The following is a 21,795-nucleotide window of genomic DNA, read 5'->3' as shown; positions in this document are numbered from 1 at the left end:
TGAAACCTTTTCAACGTTGAGGTGAGCTAAAAGTTGCAAAAGGACTAAAACACCTCTCCGCAGAAGTGACCAATACAAGCTGTGCAAATCACTTTATATTTGGTTGGTGCTTAATACTTATGTTTGCTCCTGATAATTGCATGTGAAAATGCAGAGAAATCATAAGTCAGATTTAGTGATTTGAGAATGTAATCACTGTTGTCAAAATGTGACATCTTCAAAAGTGCTTCTCTCTATAGCAGCTTGTTGCAGCACATTACTTGTATTTGAGTACCTACCAAGTTTCTAAATTTTCCTATTAAATCTTTCACTCAGCATGTAAAGCTGTCAGATATTCAGAGTGGTCACTGGAATGAAAGCTGATCTGTTTTACATCAGAGACAGCTGCTGACGATACAGTCCTATTCCCAACCCACATTTCCTACAGTGTCATGCAAGAACTGAGGTGTGCAGTTGATTAAAACTTTACCCAAGAGATTATTGAGTTGGTATACTAAGTACTTAAAAGGTCAAGTGAGCAAGAGCTTAGCTCAATAATCTTTAATTCCCACTCTGATGGGCTTTTCTTGGCACTTTCTACACACGACAGAGAGCTCTGGTTATTTGAGTGCCACTTCAAATTAATGTCAAAAGCTTGGAAACTTATTTTTAATTTGAAATAATTACTTAGGAAATGTTTTAGAACCATCCAAACCCCACATGAACAACAGTATGTTAAAATGAATTTCATAGCTGGTACAACATTAGTTACAGCTAAAATTGAGTTTAAAATGTCCCTTTAGTCTCATATTTTACACCCTGTTGCTTATTCAGACAGGAACAGTCACTCAGTCTGTTGCTCAAAACAAACTTCTAGCATGCTCAATCAGTTTAAAAATAGGTATAGAGGTCAACAGCCCATCAGTTAGATCTCCTTAATGCTGTAGTTTCAGGTCTAGGCAGTTAGAAAGTAAGAGTGGCTGGCTTTGACCTCGTTTTCAGCTCATCTGAAGGAGAGCAAGGGGAGGAGGGAGGCAGGAGGGAAAATGAATGTCCTGATGGGCCGGCCAGCCAACAAATCTACATCACTTCCTCCTCTAACATCTGGCAGTGATCAAGGCAGGCACAGAGAGAGAGAAAGAGAGAGAGAGGATGTATCTTACTGGCTGGCCCAGTGTTCATTTCCAGGCGTAGACAGAGGCATCACATTGCAAGACCGCCCACTCGATCTCATTCCCCCTTGGAGCAAAACAAAATGAAGATGGAAAGAGTTGTGAAAGACTTTTTCTCATCTTCTCTGATGTCGTCATGATCTTTTCTGTCATATGAGGTTACCAATTTTCCATGATGATAGAAAATCTATGATTGCCTGAATCTGTGAGAATAAATGAAAAAGAAGAAAACAAAAATGTTGGTTCTTCATCTTTTTCAGGATGGCGTAGCTGTGTTTTGCTGTCAGTGGTCAATCTGCAGTGAGCTACCTGGAGCAGAGGTGTGTAGTAGAGTTCACCAGCATATTTCATTCAAATTATGACTTACTTTTGCATACATTCAGATTACATGTACGTTAATAAAGAGTTCTGTTTTTGAATACTGTGGTGCACTGATAAGTTAAACCTTGATCAGTGATCTCCACAGGGTATGGTAACAAACACATTTTTCATTCTTTTTTATTACAATCTGTTATTTTAAATAATACTGTTGGTACAAAACAATTCCTCCCACTGTTGTTTATATACTGTTTTTATAAAAATTATCTACACATATTCGTAGATTTCATTTCTGAAATATGATGTATCAACATTTATTTAGACGGTAAGACTTAGGTTGATTCTAAGAAGAGGTGTTTTCTTGGGGGGGGGACTGGCTCTGGATTATGAGGAAAAATGCCAGGATTACAGCTGTAACCTATGAATTTGAATTCTATACAAATATTTTTTGCTGAGTGGGTAATTTGGTGTGGATTCAACCACATCTAAAATGTGGTCACCGAATAACAGTTTACTTACACTTCTGCATGTTTCTTTCCAGGAGGTTTGCATGAGAGGCTGCTGCAGGGTACAAAGATGAGCGTGACCTCCTGGTTTCTGGTTAGCAGCGGTGGGACTCGCCACCGACTCCCACGGGAAATGATCTTTGTCGGCCGGGATGACTGTGAGCTCATGCTACAGGTAAAGACATTTGATATGCCTCTTTTTTTTCACTGAAAAAAGCCCCAATAAAACAATCGTGTTTGATTTTACTGTTTAGAGATCATTAAAACTGCTGTACACATAGATTTTTCTCAGCCTTAGAAGTAAGCTGCGGAGTTCACATTGACCTGTTTCATTGGACAGTGCAATAACTGTACCAAGGATTGAACAACAATAGCACACAATGCTCATGCTGCTGCTCTTAAAGTAGCAGAGGTTGATTTATATGTCTGTATGCTGATGTCGCTGCAGCTGTGCATGCATCCAGAGAGACCACGTGCATGCTCATGTGTACCTCTGGTCACTGCACTAATAATAGAAAGTGGGGCAGATACCTCTTGAGTTAGATCTTTTCTGATGTGTGTTGTTGTGGATAGAGTATTCATCCATGGCTACAGGACTCCAGTTATGACATTACATTTTTAGAGAACTTTTCACTGCCACCAGTGCCTGTCAGAAAGTATGATTGTCAAAAACACATTTGTTTAGGACTCACTGATCCTGAGTCAGCAGACATTTTCTGTTCACTGTTTACATTATGCATCACACATACGCTTCTGTCTGCTTTTAGTTTCTGTTTTCAGTACAAAACCTCTATACAACACTGAAAATTAGATTTTCTGTGTGTAATTTGTATTAGTTAAATGATAAATGTTCAGATAATCAAATCTAATTTTCATAGTTTAATAGTGTAGATTAGCTAATGCTAAAACACAAAGGACTCTAAGCGTTATGTGGCTAAAATAATTTAGATGTCATGCGTTGAGTGAAATGCATATGAAGCAGAGACTAAAGTTGAGATACATATGTATGTGTGTACAACTATTATGGAAAAATATTTAAAAATGATATGTTATAAAACAAACTCGGTGATATCTTACTAATGTCTTTGCATCCATAAAACTTGGAAACTACTTGCTGTTCAGATGGTATCGTATTACGCCTTTACAATCTGGTTTCTCACAGCCTTCAGTGCTTAAGTAATACAGGTTGTTTGCTTTGCTTTGAGTTGTAAAAGATCTCTTTCTTTTCTTCAAGTGGTTTCTTAATGTGTTTTTGATGACCTGCATGTCTTCGGGTTCTGTATGTGGATTGGATGTGGATTTTTCTTTCTGTGTGTCTTCTTGTAATTCTATCCCTCTGATGTGTTTGGAACCAGAGAAAGATAAGGGAACTATTCCAAGTTACAGACATTGGTTTTGTGTACTTGGACAGCACATGAGAAGCGGCTTACAGTTACCCTCCATGTGACTGTTTTAACAAGCCAAGGCATCATCACATGGTTTAAGGCTGCTTGTGTCATGCACCAAATAAAACTGGAATGCACACTCACAGATAGAATATCAAAATACAAGTGAATATATGACAGAATTTATCACACAGTTGCTTGAGTGGTCTGCGTAAGTGTTTTGTAGATGTTGTGTTGTCAGCTTGAAGAATTGGCTTGTTTTTCCCATCAGTCATACTGTTTGTGCTACATTGCTTTTGACAGTCATGGTATTTGCAAACTAAGGATAATGATCCGAAGCGCCTAGCTCTTATTTTCTTATTGAACAGAGAAGGTGTTTAGTGAATAGAGGAACACCAAACTATGATATTAATTTAACCTCTACAAATGATTTTTCCTGAATTAAACATTTTGAGGACGTGGCTTGGCTCTGCATATGTTCTGTTGGTTGTCAGTGCGTCTGAGTATAGCAGCATGAGTCCTCTCTCCTGTACAATGAGCAGCTCAGCTGGTCTCTGTCCTGTTTGATCTAGCCTAATCTCACTAAAGTAATCGCTTTCACAGTTGGCCCTCTGGAGTTGCTTCCCTTGGTTTTACTAAGCCTTGCAGCTTTATCTTAACATTTTTTCTTCACCACGAGCATGTTTCTTTGTTTAAACAAGGAGTGAATGGCTTATAGGAAAGTCATATGAGAACTGAATATCAGATTCAGCTCCCATAATCAGCACTGGCTGATTTCAGTGGAATAAATTCACTATTGTCTGCCTTGCTTCATTGCAGAAATGACTTAGTCTTTGATTATTTTTAGTCATTATTAGTTCTATTTGTAATGTTGCCCAATGTATCTGTTACTTTTATAGTTTCCATCCTTTGTATTTGTCTGCCCTGCCATCATTTGTTTCACCTATGCTTGATTGTTTCCACTTGCATCTCGTTGTTACCTGTGTTTCGTCACCAATCGCCTCTGTGAGTATATACAGTCCTGTTGACATCTGTGTCTTTGTGTATTGTTATGGATTCTTTGAACACTGCCCTTGGGCCCTCTTTTCAGTGACATCTGCATTGTTAAAATTTTGCATTCAACGGGTTAGTGAAAGAGGTTCTGTGGTTCCACAACCCTAAAGCCCTTAGACGAGCCTGAGTTTATGCTTGTGCACATATTTACCAGATATAACATCTGTATTTGTCAGCGTTGGAGAGGTTTAAGGCTGGCAACAGAAATGTGGTCACTCCCAGATGAGCTAATCATTGAGAAATGACTTGCCTACTATCAACCCCAGATCCAGCAGACTTTTCAATCTCAAACAGTAAAATTAAAATGGAAACATTGACATTTCCACACAAAATAATTCCAGGTTGTCCTGCTTTATTTGCATTTTTATAGATTTAGGGTTTTGCAGTAGATATCTGACTGCAGCAAATTTGCTAACCAGTCAGTGTCATTGCAATTCTTCAGATACATGAAACATTTGTGTGGCACTGGTACATGAGACATATTTACCAAATTCCACAGCATATTTCTCTCCGAGGCTCTTGCCATCTTTTTTTTTTTTTTTTTTTTTAGCTATGCAGAAGGTTGCAGTGTTTCTACTGGAAATTGTTTATCCTCCAAACAGCCTGCTTAAAATCAATATTTTACCTCCAATCTCCAGTTACTATTCCACTGCTCCTCTTTGTCTACTGTGTGTGTGTGTGTGTGTGTGTACAGCTGTGTACAAATGCAAGTGATTACAAAGAGCCCCGACACAGACATTGAAATACCTGCTGATATGCTTAGAGTTGATATGATAGTAGATATCATATGCAGTAACCCTGATATTTACCTTCAGAGTTACATTCTTGACATTGTCATGGATTCTGATAATTCCACAAAGGCTCCGGTTCAGTGACATACAGTATTCTAATCGTTTATGTAAGAAACAGTTACTGTCCTGATGTTTAGTGTGAATAACCTGTGAATCTGTGCTGGAGTGCAACAGCAAACATGAAGAGTAAAGCCAACAATCACACATTATTTTGAGGTCCAGATGTCAATAATCACATTAACAGCTGTTACCACTTGCTAATGTTTCGTGTTTGTTTCCTTTTGTTTGAAGTCGCGCAGTGTGGATAAGCAGCATGCTGTCATCAACTACGAGCCTGGGACTGATGAACACAAGGTTAAGGATCTGGGCAGTCTGAATGGGGTGAGTACAAACACCAAAATATGCTAAGGACAGAAGTAAGCATCAAGATAAAAAGACTAGAAGAGGATACAGAGTCAAAAAGCAAAGGGAAAAGGGGGAGAGGATGGATGACAGATGGGGAGGAGTAAGATAATAAAAGGATAGAGAGAAATAGAGAGAGACCAATAGATACAAAGAAACAAAACATTCAATATAGTCAAGTTAAAAGTAGGAGAGATGGAGATGAGGTCAGAGATTTGTTTATTTCTGGAAGTCATTGGGAACTTCTTTTCTGCTGCTAATCAATCACCTTGTCAATCAAGATTCATATCAAGGCTTGGATCAATTTGAATCTAAACCCAATTATGCAAATTGCTGCTTAAGGGCAAACTCTGTGATGTGAACATGAATTAAGGAGTCAATTTGCCAATTAAACACATCTTTAGGACCTGTTTTCTTACCTTGATTGATTTAAATAACTCTCCCTAAAGGGTTTATGAGAAGACAATGGAAGAAAAAAGCTGTCAGTGTTTTCTGATGCTACTTGAAATACACATTGTAAACATGTGAGCTGGCAGAAAGAATGCTATTGTGGAAGATGAAATAAAGAATAAGCATTATAAATTTTTGTTATTGCACGAAGTTTTGTGAATTTTTAATAAGTTTGTTGTAGATGCGTAATGTTTTTGGGTATAAGATAAAAGATGTGTGGAGAAAAGCATAATTATTTGCATATTTAGGGTAATGGATAGTGATACCCAAGTTGGAATAGATTAAATTGGTTCATACCAAAATTCGAGCAGTACATTCATCCCAAAATACCACATAACAAACACCATAATTGATGTTAGCATGATGCATGTGAGAATTATGGGGAACACATTTATATTCGTTTTTGTAATTCTTGGTTTCTCTGTCTCTTTGACTCAGTAAAACTTGGTTACACGCAGCTACCACATGGCGTTAGTCATGTGTAATGATTCGTACTCAGTCACAGCCCACCAGATTAGACACATATGCACAATGCCCCTCACATCCTCTCTAGCTCTCAGACAGGAAGCCAGAGTCAGAGCCGCTTCCTGCTGTGTCATTAACCGTCCAGCTTCTTTGACGGGATTTAGAGGAAGTTTTCTCCTGCTGAGTCAGTGGATATACTGAGGTTTGCCACGGTCTGAAAAGCTATGTTTGGACAGTGTCACCATTTACTGTCTTTCTGAAGTCATTTCATAGCTGTGTTGTTGAAATATTTGGATTTCATCTCACTGGAGAGAAGACAGGAATGTTTTATTACAACAGCAGTGCAAGTGTGATAGATTTTCATTGGCTATCCAGTGAAACCTGATCTTTCCCAGAGCTGTACAGTAGAAAAAAGGGTGAAAGGGTTGTGTGGGGATATGAGAAGGAGAGAAATGGAAAGCAAAACTCCAAACAAAACAAAGAAATACAGGATTTCATTTGCTTTGGCATTTGATCCACGCTATCCAGACCAGTCGTGGTTCCTATATAAGAAGCCCCGTTGACTATATGAAAGTTTATTATTGGTGTTTAAATCTGTCGGATTGGTTTATCCTAGCTTCATAATCCTAAAACTGTAAACTGTTTAGGCTGTTTAGACTAGAGCTGTAATCTTAAGTTGATTATTTTATCACTAGAAAATTAATCTGTTGCTATTTTGCTAATCGGTTAATCATTTTATCCATCCATTAGTTTAACCTCTTAACAAGCTAGAGACATAGATGGCTGAGTGATGTATTTGTTTTTGCAAAAATGCTGAACATCATCTGTTTTTAGCTTACTTTATGAATCTGAAGCTTTGTCATGTCCTGTATTGAATGTTATTAACCTGAATATCTTTACATGTTGAACTGTTGGTTAGACCAAGCAAGCTGTAAACTCTATATTGTGTATATTGTGCATTTTGCTATTTATCGTACTGTTTATTTTAATCTCTGTGTGCAGCGCTTTGTGACTACCTGTCTATGAAAAGCGCTTAATAAATAAACTTTACTTACTTTACTTACTGTCCCTGCTGTGAGCTTTTGTGATTTATAATGGCTGTATATTAAAAAAAAACATTAAACATTAGGATGTTAATTGTTGATGAAAAGGAAATAAATATAAAGAAAGAAAGATGTCAACCATAGTACTTAAAGTACTAAAGCACATGTTATTTTTGGAATTTTACTGTGACTATTTCTTTAAATAACCGCCTTTCTGTACCCTCTCTCTGCAGACCTTTGTAAATGATGTCCGCATTCAGGAGCAGATGTACATCACGCTAAAGTTAGAGGACAAGCTGAGGTTTGGATATGATATCCTTCACTAATCTGTTCACCCCTCACACAACCAGCAATATGTTCACCATTTAGAGAACATGCTGAGGAAAATTTTTTTATTCTCACCAAGGTGCCAAACTTGTGTTGTGACCTAGAAACATAGTTGAGTTCACAACTTGCAGTAGTGTATCAGTTCTTAAACAGTTTGTGTCATGCCCCATCACAGAAGCCAAAACAGCTCATGCCTGACACCCCATAACTTTTATCAATCTATAACAATACATAGGGAATTATGAATAATTTCTTTCAATAGATTAGCATTTTTAGATTATTATTATTTTCTAATTAAAATAGGGAAAATATTAGAATCATTTAAATTAGTTTTACTTTGTATTTTTTTAAACCTGGTTGTGCAGGTCCTTACCTCATTTGTGCTTCCCCACCTGTGGGCTTGCATTAGTGTCTGTAATCATGTCATAGTTGTATGGTGACCCGTATTTCCTTAACCTTTCTGTTTCACATACCAATCTGTTTACGGTGGTGAGAGGAGAACTCACTGTGCCTGAGGAAGCTCTAAAGGTGAGGACCTTTGTCCTAACATGATCATGTTTCACAGTTGCATTGTACTACATATATGGCTATTCATTTTATGTGTCCATTTCTTCTTCTCCCTTTAGCATGAAAAGTTCACCATTGGCCTCCAACTCAGCAAGAAACCATCGACTGGTGAAACCGCTAGCACCACAGCCACAACCAAATCTCCCAGTAAGACCCCAACAAAGGCACATAGATCCCCCAGCCACACTAAATCAGGGGAGAGCAAAGTCATGGATGGGGTCACTTCCTCCAAAGAGTCATCTGCCAAACCTGTGGACACTCACAAAGCTGAAGAGAGGATAGGAGGTAAGAGACAAAACAGAAGTAAATGTGGAAAAGTAAATTAGTCTGCTGTTTCCTTAAATTTACAAATTTCTCTTATGAATAAAGATATCTTCAGTGGAATTTTAATTTTGTGGTGATCCAAAAGTAGCCCTGGGACTGAAATAACAACAAAAGCAATACAAATGTTTAGTAATGGCTTTATGCTGATATTAACAAGTAGAAAATGTATGTTCTGATATATAGTTCTGCAAATACTCTCTAAAACCTCTAGATGTAATACCACAGTTTCAAAAGCAGTTCACTGAATTTTTCACTTTCTACAACCCTGAGAGAGCAGGCTTTATATTCGCATTCAGGCTTCACATTCATGTCATCATTTAGTGCAGGGGTGGGGGAGCTCCAGGCCTCAAGGGCCAGTGTCCTGCAGGTTTTAGGTGTGTCCTTGATCCAAAACAGCTGATCTAAACAGCTGAATTACCTCCTCAACATGTCTTGAAGTTCTCCAGAGGACTTGTAATGAAATAATCATTTGATTCAGGTGTGTTGACCCAGGGTGATATCTAAAACCTGCAGGACAGCAGCCCTTGAGGCCTGGAGTTCCCCACCCCTGGTTTAGTGTTTGTGTCTTTTTTTGTTGTTGTTGTTGTTGTTTTTTGTTGATGTTTTTTCCCAAATAAGGAAACCTTTTTTAAAATAAGAATATTGTGTAATTTAAGTGTGGTAGGGTTAGGCCAGTAGGGGGTGGACATGGTCACAGGAAAAATTGCTGCCCGGCGCTGAGCATTATCATGAAGACGGCTTACATTTGAGGGTGTCCCTAATAAGTGACATCAGTGGGCATGTTGGGGTGCTAGCAGTGTTTCTGGTTAATCTCCAGATGTTAAAACAAGGCCATAGAGGGCTTGGGTTTACAGACAGCTTAAGCTGTAATAGGGTCAGATTGAATGAATAATGCAAACCAACATCCCAGCTCTGCTGTCTATAAAATGCAGTAAGATACACAGACACAGAAATAAATTTGGACCTAAACAGGCAACGATATACACTCAGCTTTGCATGTTGCCTGATCTTCCACTCAGTTTTTAAATAACACTCATGCTGTTTTTCATGAGGATGCAATCTCAGTGTTATTGCTTCAGTACCAGACCTCACCCACATATTATAATTTACAGTAAACATACGTTCAGTAGTTTTTATATAGATCAGCCCTACTCACTGTAAACAATTTGGCACTGAGGATCTATAATTATCTGGATATACTGTGTTTAAACTAACACATCGCAAGGTGAAGGGTACTAAAATGAGGGGAAAAGGCATAAGATGAGGAAAGAATGCAAAGAACTTGACGAGATGTCCTCTGATACAGCACTCAGTGATGTTTCCTCTCACTTCCTTACTCAGTTTAAGAGTTACCACTGGAGCATAGTACCTTTTCTTATAGTCTGATAGGAACAGGGAGGCAAATGGAAAGCTTGTCTTTCATATCCACCATTTATTTCTGAAAGAGAAAGAACCCAAAACATTGAATGTTCACATGCGTGTTCGACCAAGCTGGCTAAAGTTTTGAAAATAGGTCAGTGTTGCAAGACCCGACTAGGGGGAATTAAAGCACGAACACAGACATACGCAAGGAGCAGCTGGGTTAATTTTGGTGCAACGTGATTCAGTGAACTGTTTATCTAGATATGACCTGAGTATGTAAAGTCAGTAATAAACACTCGCCTTCACAGAGTAACACGTAGACTCACTGCAAGGCTTTGTTAAAATGTTTTTGTGTGAACATTTGCCCCAGGGGATATTACAGCACTGCCTCGTGGGACCCCCCTGTATGGCCAGCCGTCTTGGTGGGGGGATGGGGACGCAGATGATGAGAATTCTTTCAAACAGGAAAACAGGACATCCACAAAAAAGCATGACAGCTCCACCTCAGGTAGGAGGCTGTGAGATTTTGAATTATTTTACACTTTCAGAGATCAAATGCAAACATGTGCTTTCTTGGGTTTATACACAGCAAGCAGGTACAATGTACATGTACAATGACAGTGTTACATTTTCAAAACATAGTTGTAAGAATGCCAAATGATTTCCACATATTATAATAAAGTTTGTGTAGTTGTGATTGGTTTGTAAAAGGTGTTTTTACTGTTAGCACTTGGTAACTGCTTTACAAATAGACATGACGTAGAAGTTCAATTTCATACTCTATAATAGGATGCACTTTCAGTAATTTAAATGAAGCTTCTATTTGCTTTAGTTCAAGCAAAAAATTTAAAATCAAAGTGTTTTACTGTTTACAGTGTATGGTTACAATGTACTGTGAAACGTTGCTGTTAAATAGCTAACACATTAAAGATGCTATGTTAAGTTGAATCAGTAGCTTAAGTCATCCTAATGTCCTCCAGCTCCATTTATTTGCTTTCTTTGTGTTGAAGGGGTGATGTCCAACTAGCCTGTGTTTTTGTATTTGTGACAGTCCAAGTGCACACAAAGGCCTTTTTCATAGCATGTATGCATGTATGTCTGTTTGCCTGCACTATGCGATTAGACAGTGACCATTGGACTGAGGAGGGAATAACGTTAACTAGAAGCCGATAGTCAGAGTAACAGGATTAGAGGAATAGTGGAACAGCTCAGTGATACAAAAAAATCAGTCTGTGCCAGGCTGGTTTAGTGTGGACCAGAAGGAGTGGGGGGAGGTTAACCAAACACAAAAAAACACTGGAGCAGACTGAAGCATCCTCAAATCTCTCGTTACATCTGGATGGATAGTCTGGCAGCATCTTTGCCAGTCGGTAAAAGAAGACTGGGTTTTTGGGGGGTTTTTTTGTTTGTTTGTTTTTTTTGTTTTACCTCTTTTAACAGTCAGTTATAGGTGCTTTCCGTTCTCTACGATTCTCATCACTCTGTGGATTTTAGTGTCGTATTTTTGTGGTGAAGTGAGATTAGAAAAGCTTGTCAGTTTGGAGTAAATCTGCAAAAGTGTGAAGGGTTGATTTGAAACCAAACGGAAAAAAAACGTTTCCAGAAGATCAGCCAAATGGGATTGGCTACTTCAGTTATGGAAGCGGGTGAGTAAAAGGCATTTACCCTCCCCAGCATCGGCTTTTAAAAGATGAATGTTGAAACGTTGGATTGTGAAGCAGCGTGCATATTTATCAGTATGTTATCAGTGGACATTTAATTTTAAATGGTGTGGCTTTACCTCCATGTGTATTTCCCCTAATAGGTCATTTTATTCAGATATGACAGTTAGGAGGAAGTGAAAGCGAGAAAGAGAGGTTTGGGGATAGGAAGCGATTCTGTTTGGTTGTGTGCTTTGTAGCATGTATGTGTACTTCAGTTAAATTTAGTGTGTGTCTTTTTATGTTTCCCTCTGAATAGGCTGTGCTGTCAGAGTCCCCTACCCTCCCCTCCTCATGTATTGTTGCTCAAGCTGATTGGGTTACACCATTGCACCAGCTCCCCCCTTTCCTCCCAGCACACACACACACATACACACACACACACACACACACACACACACACACACAGAGTGTCCAAACAGACCACACTAAGTGTACACTGCAGCAATCATTAGCCAACCACGCTCTAATTCTTTTGTAAGTATCACTTTCTCATCCATACACTTTGAGCAATGGAGCTGGTGAAATGCTTTCAGTTTGAGTCAGCTTTGTATTTATCTAATATTTTACCTTGCACTTGATTGCCAGCAGCTCATTGAAGAGCTGTCCAGTCAGTGAAATCTCTTCAACTCTCAAGTCTGTGAAATGAGAAAGGGTTTGGTGTTGTACTGTTAGGCCAACAGAAATCCTGGAACACATTCAGCAGTTAGTTTGAACCTAGCGGTTAAATAAAATTATTATTGGAGTTCTTTACTTTGCAGAAGTGACTAATGTAAGTGATTCTCAGATGACTTATGTTCACACTAACTCACTCCTTACATGAGTGGGATAGAGGAAGTTTTCTGAGTTCATCAGAATTTTAAAGGAATAACTGTTGCTGTTTATATTGTTTTGTCTCTTTTTAAAACTGTTTGTTTTAACACCAGAAGGCCCTGAAAGGTAAGAGATCACAGAGAAGAAATGTGAACAGTGTAGTAGTACTGCTGTTTGAAAGTTGAACCATGTGTTCTGTCTTAGTTCAATGGTATTACAGTGTTCTCATAGTCATTGAATCTTAAGCATCATTGCACATATTTGATCTAAAGTACATCATATTTGCTCTCAGTCTTAATCTGTGTTGTAAATCTTTCCAAAACTGCTGAGCCGCTTACACTGGCAGCCACTGATAGTTTCAAAAAGATTAAAAAAAAATCAACTAAACTGAGCTGAGGGAAGTAAAGTGAAGTGGAAAGTGCAGCTTTTAACTAAGAGATTGTACCTTTTGGAATGTCCTGTTTTCTGTCCTAAGTCTTTAAGCAGCTCTGTGATATATTTAAAATAAATATTTTATTAGAAATGTGTTCACTGTTGCTCACTCTTGTATTGTGCAGACAGTTTCTGTTTCTTGTTTCTTTTTGTCAATTGCCATATGTTCCTACGTTTGCTCCCCAACATGAAGCAGATGGCCCTTCTAATTTCTGCAAGTATCATTTGTCATATTCAGATCTCACAGAGGGTCTGTTTGCTAATACGGACAAATGAGAAAAAAAGTCCCCCGAAATCAGGTTTTAAAGAGCTATGCCAGCACTACTTCTTTTTTTATAGTGACAGAAAGTGAAAATGAGAAACAGAAAGTTGATGTGAAGAACAAACCTTGAGTGGATTGATCTGTGTCTTGAATGGCTTGATTTTCAATATTTTCGCTTTCATATCCTTTGAAAATTAAATCTAGTATTCATCTGTGTCGACTAAGTAATGTATTCCTGTGCTCCACATAGAAGCTGAGAATATGGAGTCTTTAGGCAACGTACAAAATTTTTGGTACCGGAAGCTTTGTGTTTTTCTTTTAAAAAGGATGTGTGCAGCGCAAAAGCACATTAGCTGGAACAGTGTTGTGCTGTGTCCACAAGCTGGTAACACAACACAACCCCAAAATAAAATCTCACCATCTAATTTTGGCTAAGATTTTCACAGGTTGGTTGGGTGGTTTTATTTTAATCCACTGATGTCAAATATTTATTGCCTACCCAAATTTGATCTATTTTCGAATGCATCTTTTGGTATTTTCTGAACTTAGAAAGCAAAGAGGCACATCGAGGGGAGAAAGCTAAAGAGGGTGGTCTTCATGCGCCCACTGCCCATGATTCCAGTTACTTTGAGATCCCCACCAAGGAGGGTCACATGGCCAGTAACGGCATCCATGAGATTCCTACCAAGGACACTGAGGGCACAGCCAGTCACATCACTACAGGTAAAGTGAAGTATATGTTTAATTCTTTTTGATATGTCTTGATAAAAGCAGGTGTATTTATGTTTTGTATTCTTCATGTTATTCATGTTGAACTTTTGAGAAATCTTTTATGGCACAAATAAGAGATCAATGTGTATCTAGTGCAGACAAAGTAGCAGTTATTCTGCTAGTGACACTGGCTTATTTGAGTACATTTTAGCAAATGTCCATGCACTACTGTATAATTACACAATCTGGTTATATGCATTTTTTCTTTTAGAAAAGTGCTTCAGTTAGCAAACTTATATTTAGTACTGACTGACACAGTAGTATGTCTGCTCCACAGCTCAAGGTCACGCCTCCTTTACCATAGAGTTTGACAACACGTCTCCAGGGAAAGTCACCATTAAAGACCACGTGTCAAAGTTCACACCCGATCACCACAGATCTCGCTCCAAGAAGAGTGGAGCAGGAAGTGGAGGCGCAGGAGGAAGGGACTTGAGTACCCTACAGGCTGCTATGATGGCATCTGAGAGCAAAGTAGCTGATTGGCTAGCCCAGAATGACCCCACTCTTGTGCGCAGCGAGTCGACAGAGGATGACAGCAAGAGCAGCAAGAGCATCAAGAGCGATGTGCCAGTTCATCTGAAAAGACTGAAAGGTAGATTGCGTTTACTATTTGTATGTCTGTAGTTTGTGTGTTTTGTTGTGCCTCTTTTTGGTTTCCCTGATTATTTCTCCTTCCTCTAACAAAAGAATCCCATTTAGTCCCTACAATAATCCTTATTTGTGAGTTATCAGTTAGTTCACCAGCAAAGTCATTCTAATTTCACTTTCTTAGTGTAATAGTACAATATTTAACACACTGTCATTTGCCATACTATGTGAAGTTGGAGTTGATTCTTTGCCAGAGGTTGTTGGCAGTGGTAGCCAAGCAGGGGAGATTAGCAGCTAGCAGAGAATACCATGCCTATTCCTCTGCTGCTGTATAGCTCAGCCCCTTTTTCCTGTTTGCAGAAAAGAGTACTCATACTCACATGCATGCATAGAATACATCCTGCCATTTAAAGCCTGATTGCATGATCAGAAAAATGTTTTTCTTCTTTTGTATTATGTGTGGGATAAGGTTTGAAAATACTATTGCTGTAGATTTCTTGGTTCTCTGTGTTTCTTTGTCCCCATTACCTGCAAGCAGCCAGCTGCTGAGTTGGCTCCTGCTGCTATGGGTTTTTATGAGAATTGATTAAACCAAGCAAGGTTAATCCTTGTGCTCTCTCCCTCTAAAGAGAGTTTAGGTTTGATGCTAGGCTAGGCCATGCACATGTCTTGAGTCAATTAAATGAAGGCCAATTTATGATAGTGCTGGCATGTGTAAGGGAAGGGACCAGCAGATGCGAGCTGATGAAAATGGAAATCTATTAGCAGAAGTGAAAGGGAGAGAAGGTAATTCATTAGATGGAGTTAGTACAACACACATGTTAATGGGCTGTCAGAATGGCTCAGCTATGGGACTATTATTTTAATACGAGTTTTGGGTTGCTGGATGCTGCAGTCTTTTCAAAATGTGGCTGAAGAGCAAGGAGATAGAGGGTAAGTGGACAGCTGGATGAAAAGCTATCTGCAGACAGGTACAGAGGGAAGGTAGGAAGAAGCAGGATGAGAGAGAGCAGTATTTGCAGTAACTGCAGCCAAGGTGACTAAACAAAGAGAAGCAAGACAGAGACAGAGAGACTTGTGTACACTGCAGTAGAAGCGGAAAGGGAGGCAGCAAAGGAAGGGAGCTTTTTTTTTAGTTAGTTGTTATAGTAACAGTGATGCAAATGATGGCAGGGAAGGCGAGCGTTCAGACATATATAGCAAGCACTAGTGCTGAACATCTGTCTGTGTGTCTGTGTGTGAAGGCTGCAGCGGCATGTGTGAGACATGCGTTTCAGTGCTGATGAGTGCGTGTGCGAAGCATGCGCTGCTTACATGTTCATTTGTGTTGCTGAAATTCGCCAGGTCTGCGTCTGCTGCATGTGTGTGCTGGAATCATGCTCTGCACTGATCTGCAGACAAGCAGTGCGGCATGTGTGAGAGGAGGCTTGTGAGATGTGCTCAGGGTGTGTCATAGAGGTTCTAGGCAGAGAGGGTAGCAGAGGTTCAGCAAGAAAATTGAGAAGAAGCAACTGAGGTTTTGATTTCTAACCATCAAGGTAAGTCTTTCTTTTCTCACTGTAGGAAATAGTCTACATGATATATCTTTATACTGTTGGTTATTTAGAATATGAACTGCCATGTGTATGCATGAAAATGTAAGTATTTTGTTGCACGCTTATCAGCATATTGCCAAATATGTGTGATTTGAGATGTTATTAAGAACACAAAATTCATTTTCTTATTAATGATGAGTGTTTCATGTGAAATGTAATTAATTTGCCCTAATAGTTAAAGCCTATCACATACTCAGGACTTTAAATTCAATTGTATGTGTTGTACTTGCAGTGTATCCTTACATACAGTACAATTCTGTGTATGTTTGAGGTTGTGTGTTTGCTTGCCTGCTTGTGTGAGTGTGTCTACATGTAAAGTAAGTACTTTCTTGCTGAGCTTTGTATGTCTGTGTGTCTGTTTACTTGTGTGTGTGTGTGCGTGTGTGCGTGTGCGGGCAGAGGCCAGCTCCACTGTGAGTCATAGTGGGGCGAGTGGGACAGAGCACTGGACTCTCACAGACATCTCTGTTCTCTTCTGGCCCTACCAAGGGCTTCTTTGTCTCGGACACACAGCATGAAAGACCTGCCTCTCGTTGTCTGCTTATCTGCTGATCTCTTCAAGCTACTGTTTTCTTTTTTTTCTTCTTGTTAATGAAATAGATGCTTTAATAAATGCTTTAATAAACTACAGTTTGGAAAGATGGAACATTTTGAGGAGGTGGCCGGTGGAATGTGACAAATGAGCCACAGACTCTGAATTATGCCCTAGGCAGCAGAATCATTGTGATATCCCAGTGTGGAAAAAGTACTTACAGGGGTGCTCTGCAATTTAATATTGTACTTGAATGAAGGTTGGCGCCCTGTAAAAGGCAGATTTAAAAAAAAAAAAAAAAAAAAGTATAGCAAAGAATAAGACACAACTAGATGTAGAAACGTAGAAAACAATATGATCAACTTAAAAGAACTTGCATATATCAGACAGTCAGCATTATAATGCATGCATGCGTGGCTGGCAGCATGCATGAAAAGTAAAATGATTAAATTAAAAGAGTTCACTGTAGCATAGCCAGTCAGTCTGCAGGAAGGAGGGAGCTGTTAAAGCTGGGCATACTGGGCCCAGGTGTAGCTCATCCAGCTATCCACCAAAGCACAACAAGACCAAAGCAAAACAGAGACACCTAGTGTTGGGATGGCATAGAGGTTATCTCAAAAGGTGTATTGCTGTTTAGATCTCCAGCTCTCACATTTTTTAAACAGACTTTCTTAGACTTGACAAAACAAACAAAAGTAATAGATTCAAGTAGGAGAAGTAATTAGAAAACTAAAGTGTGTCATATGTGGAGCTTCTGTAAGTACACATGTCACTGTTAACATAAATAATGTGTCATCCTGATACGCCACTAATGTTTACCGGCTTTCCAGTTTTAATTCAGTACTGTCCATAACTTGACTCTCAGTCCTGATTACAATGAAATTAATCTAGAAAGTTAACAGATTCAAAGGAGCAGTCTGTGCACAGTGAACCTGCCAAGCCATTCAAGACCACTCAGCATGTATGCATCTTTTAGGCTCTTTGTCCTCTTTTCTCACAGAGGGCAGTTCAGTAGCACTACTTGCACATTGTGTCTGAAGTGAAAAACAGCCTAAAAACAAGCTTTTGGGGCCTGTATTATTTTGGAGAAAGTATTAACTATATCACAGAGCTTTGGGTTTATACAATGTGTGTGATCATGTGCAGCACCAGTCCTGTGATGTTTCCTTCCCTTCGCTTCTCCCATATCCTGATGGACTGACTGCCAGCTAGTTAAATGCCAGTGACTGGTTAGGTCTTTGATTGTGTGACATTCTCTTAGCTCTAATGACAATACATTCCGTATCCTGAGCATTCTTCAGTCTCTGTTTTTTCCTTTTTGTCACACTTAATCTGTTTTCATTCCTTGCCCCTCCACCCTCCTCATTTTCCACATCCCCCAATCTTCCTCTCTGTTCAGCCTGAACCCCCTCTACACACATACACACATACGCACACACTCTAGTCCAGCCTTCTTCTACTTCGCTTCCCTCTCCATGCTTTCCTCCTCCCCTCCCCCTCGCCTCTCTTGCTGTCAGTGAAGTAGGCAGGGATAGTGGTGGGTGTGGGTGGCATGTCTGGATTAGCGTGGACGTGATGACTTGACCCAGACTGATACAAATGTAGAATAACTCGAGTAATGCGGTAGGTTGTGAATTTAGTGTCTGTTTTATCTGTTAAATGTGTGTGTCACAACTGAAAGTTCATAGTTCATTTAGACTACGAATGTGGTTTTAGGTGGATGTGGTTCTGTGTGCCTGGCTCTTGTGTTAACTGCTTGTTGTCAGAACATGCCGCACATGCTGCTGTATGCACAGCATTGCTATATTGCATCTTTTTACATAAGCTGTGGCCTGTTGCTGTGGAATTATTCTGCATATATGTTGTGATGTAAATGTAAGATCTTTCGCTTGAGAATATGTGGACGGTCAATATAGTCAATTAAAATAATTCTTTTTTTTTTTTTTGTCCCTTTAGGCAGCAAACATGAGGATGGCACCCAGAGCGACTCAGAGAATGGGCTGGGGCTGCGTTTTGCCAACAGACGCCATGCTTTAGAGGAACGCCTAAAAGCGTCACACAGCCACGTGGGAGCAGGAGGATCTGGAGAAACAGGAGGGGGCAACATAACAGTCAGTGGGACCAGAACAACTGGGACTCGTACTGCTTTTATGATCGAGTTCTATGATGAGGAAAATCCTCGCAAGCGCCGGTCATATTCATTTTCCCAGACCGCACCCCTGCTGGGAGCAGGAGTTGGTGGAGAGGGACTCTGTCCTCAGCCTCCTTCTCACCCCAAGGTGTTTAGCATTTCCACCTCGGCCACAACAGCCTCAGACTCAGGTAATAAAACTCAGATTTAATGTATTTTTACACTCTTTCTATGACCAGATTTTGTTTGTCTTTTCCAAAGTAAATGTTTAAAACTATACCCATTAAATATAATAAGACATACTGGGAGTTTAGCTATTTAAGTAAAGGAATGACACAAAGGCACTATTTATCCTCTGAAAAGCATTTTATGTATGTGTGACCATTATTTTTTTTAACAGCTGTATTTCTGTGCTCTGTGTGTGTACCTTTCAGGTAAGGTCCCAGCCCCAATACCAGCTACAGTGACTGTAGGTGCCCCTACAGCTGCCCGAGTGCTTCTTAAACAGAGGTCAGAGGACCCAAGTATTGGTCGGAGCTCGGCCAGTACCGGGCTGGCGACAGGTAGCCCCACCACCCCCAGTGAGGACACATCAATTGTGGGCAGAGGTGCAAGTACAGCTGGTGTGGAGGCAGAAGACGACCACAGTGATAAAGGTACCTACACCATCGAACTGGAAAACAAGAACCCGGAGGAAGAGGAGGCCAGGCGAATGATAGACAAGGTAGCGTGGAAACATGTCTGTTATTCTGCCCCAGCTTTCACAGTACTTGAAATGAGATGTATTTAGGATCCCACATTTTTGGGCCATAAACATCACCACTAGTTTGTGATTAAAAACATATTTTCCAGAAACGAAATCCTAAACTCTACATAACAAACTGAAACAATCTGTAAGTCTGTAAAGCCTTAAATACCTAGATTGAAATCTTTTTTTCACCTGAGATGTGCTGTGTAAATAGTATACGATAAATTACAATAGTAAATTTAAATGTGGGTTATTTAAAGGACATTTGTTGCATTTTGTTGTTTGAGTCTTAATGTTTTATGTTCTGATCCCTCCAAAGTCACAAGAAAACAAAAATTATGTGTGTTGTTGCTTTTCGTTTCCAAACGTTGACCATAAAAGTAGCAGTTAGAATGACAAGCATCATTTAAGGTCTCTGCAGTAACTGCAGAAAGTAACTGAGCCAACATAAACAGGCCAGAGCAAGGTTAATAGTCTGTTTATTACCTGCTTCATTGGCAGTTTTAGGGGTAGTGAGTCCTATGAGAGTACTTGGCGTTGTTGACATTAAAACAAAGCTATCCCCTTTCTGTTGCCTTTTTTGACCACCACCCATCTTCTCTGTCCCATTGGTAAAGCTAATGCTTCTGTAGTTGCCTGGAGAGACTTACTCCATCAAGGACTGTCCTGCTTTATTAAACAATGCTCCAGGGAGGCTGCGCCACCATCATCAATTTCCTACTGCTGCCACTGGTCTTATGCCATAGAGCTTTTTCATGGTCACTGAAAACATACTGGAAATAGGCAAGAAATGCACTTAGAGAGATGACTGTGAGTTAAATTTACAGAGACAATTTTACTTGCTAAGGTTAGAAAGTTGTAGAAAGGAAAGTTTGCAACTCTAACAATGGCCAGTATTTTTATTTGTCACCTAACCGATTCAGAAGTTGGGATTGGCTGCACATAAACCTTTTTTAGGAAGTCAGGTTGTTGCTGTGGGTTATTAAATTACAGGGTTATCACACAGGCCTGATTTTAACTTTACTAAATGACATCTTAGTGTGGCACTTGTCCCTTCAAGTGTTGCATGCAGGTGTTATCTTAGGAGGAGCTGTGATATAATTAGTGGGGTGTATTTCGAGGTAGTGGTAGTCTGGGCACATTACATTCAAAACTGGAAGTGTTGTTATGCTAATTCCTGTAATTAGCTGACACGCTAATTGGCACACTGCTCACAGTCTGTCCGCCTTTCGCTCTCTTTTCTTTTGTAAATAGTGCATGTGTGTGTGTGTGTGTCTGTGTGATGTGTGACTGATATTTTTTTATGTCGCCATGGTACTCAAATAACCAGACCCAATTAATGCTTTATTTCAACAGCACTTACTTCTGTTTAGTTCACTTTTGTTCAGTAGGAGAACTGTTGAATGATATGTTTATAAAATATATTATGGCGGTATTTCATTTTCATTCCAAAGACTACCATTATTCTGTTGCATACAAAATGTGCATATTGTCTAAAGATTAACTGTACTTGAGCAAAACGTTTTTGTATTCTTCTTTTTTTACACATTTTTAGGTGTTTGGTGTGCAGCAGAACAAAGACTCATCGATTCTGTCAGACCTGAAAGGAGAAGGAAAAGGAAAGGAGGCAGGACAGAGTGGAAAAGAGGTAGAAAACAGAACTTGAACTGGTTATTTGTTTTTGCTTTGTTACTTTTTTATGCCCCTTATAGTATTTTTCTTCCTTTTTCTGTCTTTGATTAGCTTTTTTATGTTCACCTATAGATTAGCATGTTAAAGTACTGACAATAGCCTCTTAGTCCAGTGTCATATAACAGACTTAAGATTCATGACTAAGCTTCATATTGTGTGTCAGAATAACTCTGATGGCACTTACTCCCTAAGCCTGTTCGTGGGAGTAGGCAAGTCCTCCCTACGAGTGACCTAGATCATACTAAGATGAGGAGAGACATGCTCGGCCCTTTAGGCAGTTTTACAAGAGGGAGGGGACAGCGTGTGTGTGCAATGACAGCCTTTCTGTCTGTTCTTCTGTCTTTTATGCCCCCCTGTCTGGGTGATTTATATGTATTTAAATAACAC

General features: G+C 39.5%; 2 protein-coding genes across 8 annotated transcripts in view; one reads left to right on the top strand and one right to left on the bottom strand.

The window, feature by feature from the left end:
* Positions 1 to 21,795, bottom strand: part of rtkn2 (rhotekin 2) — a 150,176-nt gene that overhangs the window by 20,573 nt on the left and 107,808 nt on the right. The window lies entirely within an intron of this gene.
* Positions 1 to 21,795, top strand: part of cep170aa (centrosomal protein 170Aa) — a 38,634-nt gene that overhangs the window by 7,842 nt on the left and 8,997 nt on the right. For 5 of the 7 annotated variants that reach the window (XM_085477276.1, XM_085477275.1, XM_085477273.1 and 2 more), the window contains exons 1-7: positions 8,608 to 8,743; positions 10,515 to 10,652; positions 13,901 to 14,074; positions 14,400 to 14,714; positions 18,794 to 19,159; positions 19,403 to 19,692; positions 21,272 to 21,364. In XM_085477276.1, the coding sequence (XP_085333402.1) occupies positions 8,668 to 8,743; positions 10,515 to 10,652; positions 13,901 to 14,074; positions 14,400 to 14,714; positions 18,794 to 19,159; positions 19,403 to 19,692; positions 21,272 to 21,364 (1,452 nt within the window). In that variant the 5' untranslated portion in view covers positions 8,608 to 8,667. Of the gene's footprint in view, positions 1 to 1,411; positions 1,472 to 2,010; positions 2,151 to 5,495; positions 5,586 to 7,797; positions 7,877 to 8,360; positions 8,420 to 8,517; positions 8,744 to 10,514; positions 10,653 to 11,588; positions 11,791 to 13,900; positions 14,075 to 14,399; positions 14,715 to 18,793; positions 19,160 to 19,402; positions 19,693 to 21,271; positions 21,365 to 21,795 lie in introns of those variants that run through there. The other 2 variants (XM_085477278.1, XM_085477277.1) reach the window with 2 other exon arrangements.

This window comes from Copadichromis virginalis, linkage group LG13 (genome assembly GCF_057382275.1).
Source record: "Copadichromis virginalis isolate Kocher_CV1m ecotype Utaka linkage group LG13, C_Virginalis_male_GT1.1, whole genome shotgun sequence".
In the NCBI taxonomy this organism is placed as follows: Eukaryota; Metazoa; Chordata; class Actinopteri; order Cichliformes; family Cichlidae; genus Copadichromis; species Copadichromis virginalis.
This window is presented reverse-complemented; position numbering and strand designations above follow the sequence as displayed.